We start from the raw sequence: 1,265 nt of genomic DNA, 5'->3' as shown, positions 1-1,265 counted from the left end.
CTTATAATTAATTTATAGGCGGAAAATGTTTGACATTTTTTGCCTTATTTTTGTTTTAGGATGAACTAGACGAGGTTACACAGATATGGGACTGTCATCGAATTCAGCATCATCATAACATGATAGAACCGGCTGGAAAACCCATCATCATGTACACATCTCCGGAGTTGTACAATACTGAGGACAAACTAGTTCCAGTAGATACGCTCGAAGTTGAAGTTTGTAGCGATAATTGTGTTTTCAAAGATCAGTCATGCAGTGATTCAACCGTCTTTGAGATATGCTGCCTCTTAATGGAAGAAAATGATCTCCGTCTCCCATCTACACCACATGAAGCTATGCGTTTATACAGGACTTTGCACGAATTAATTTACAGAGAGTTGTAAATAATGATTTTAAAAAATTGTTCAAAAGTCATAATTTCTAATTTCGAATGCCTTTATATTTTAAATATCATTATCATATAAAAGTAATTAATTTCCTGCTATGAATTTTGAGTTAAATTTTACATACGGTACAAAATTAAGAACACAGTTAAAATTATTGTACTAAAACTTAAACTCAATTGATGAGTCCTTTATAGGAGGCGGCTACGATTTGATTTGGAGTTCCACCTCCTGTTTTGACTCGAACCTGATGCCCTTCATGTACCCAATCAATCTCAATAGCTCGTTTTTCCTTCATTGCATTGTGATTACCAAAAGTTGCTTTCTTTCGTGAAGAGCTGTCTTCGTCTGTTTCTGTGTTATTGCTATCATCACATTGTCCTAGTTTTCCTAAGCTGAGCGAACAGTTCTCTTTTTCTCTTACTAGAGTGTTTTTCCTTTTCCTGAAGTAAAAATGCACAAAATGTATTATGGTAATAAAATAGAAAAGTAGAAAAATACAAAAAAGTCATTTGTGAAGGATGTCCAATTGTATAAATTCCATGTAGACTAAACTATTCCTTCAAGGTATTTTGCATATGTTAAGATTTTATGGATATACAAGAAATACGAAATTACTAGTATAATATAATTACCAAGCCTATTGATGTTATCAAATAACAACGGGAAGGGGGTTATTCAATTAGAATATAACGAAAAGAGTCTTTTATATCTAATAATACATTTACAAGAAGAAGAAAAAACATGATTTATCTGATCTAATGTCAATTACCATAATTTTATGAGGGCTGTTAAATTGGTATCCAAAAGTTGTTATTTTACTTCCATTGGTTTAAAGATGCCTATTATTGTCATTGTTTGTTCACAGGGTTATCGATG

At 32.3% G+C, this 1,265-nt stretch overlaps 1 protein-coding gene across 3 annotated transcripts in view; it reads left to right on the top strand.

Annotated features, from left to right (window-relative positions):
• LOC117100360 overlaps positions 1–678 on the top strand; it is a 21,034-nt gene extending 20,356 nt beyond the window's left edge. For all 3 annotated transcript variants that reach the window (XM_033240026.1, XM_033240027.1, XM_033240028.1), the window contains one exon: positions 60–678. In XM_033240026.1, the coding sequence (XP_033095917.1) occupies positions 60–386 (327 nt within the window). In that variant the 3' untranslated portion in view covers positions 387–678. The remainder of the gene's footprint in view (positions 1–59) is intronic.
• Positions 679–1,265: the final 587 nt, after the last annotated feature.

This window comes from Anneissia japonica, unplaced genomic scaffold, assembly GCF_011630105.1.
Source record: "Anneissia japonica isolate Jap-2015-1 unplaced genomic scaffold, ASM1163010v1 scaffold287922_len478547_cov175, whole genome shotgun sequence".
Lineage (NCBI taxonomy): Eukaryota > Metazoa > Echinodermata > Crinoidea > Comatulida > Comatulidae > Anneissia > Anneissia japonica.
This window is presented reverse-complemented; position numbering and strand designations above follow the sequence as displayed.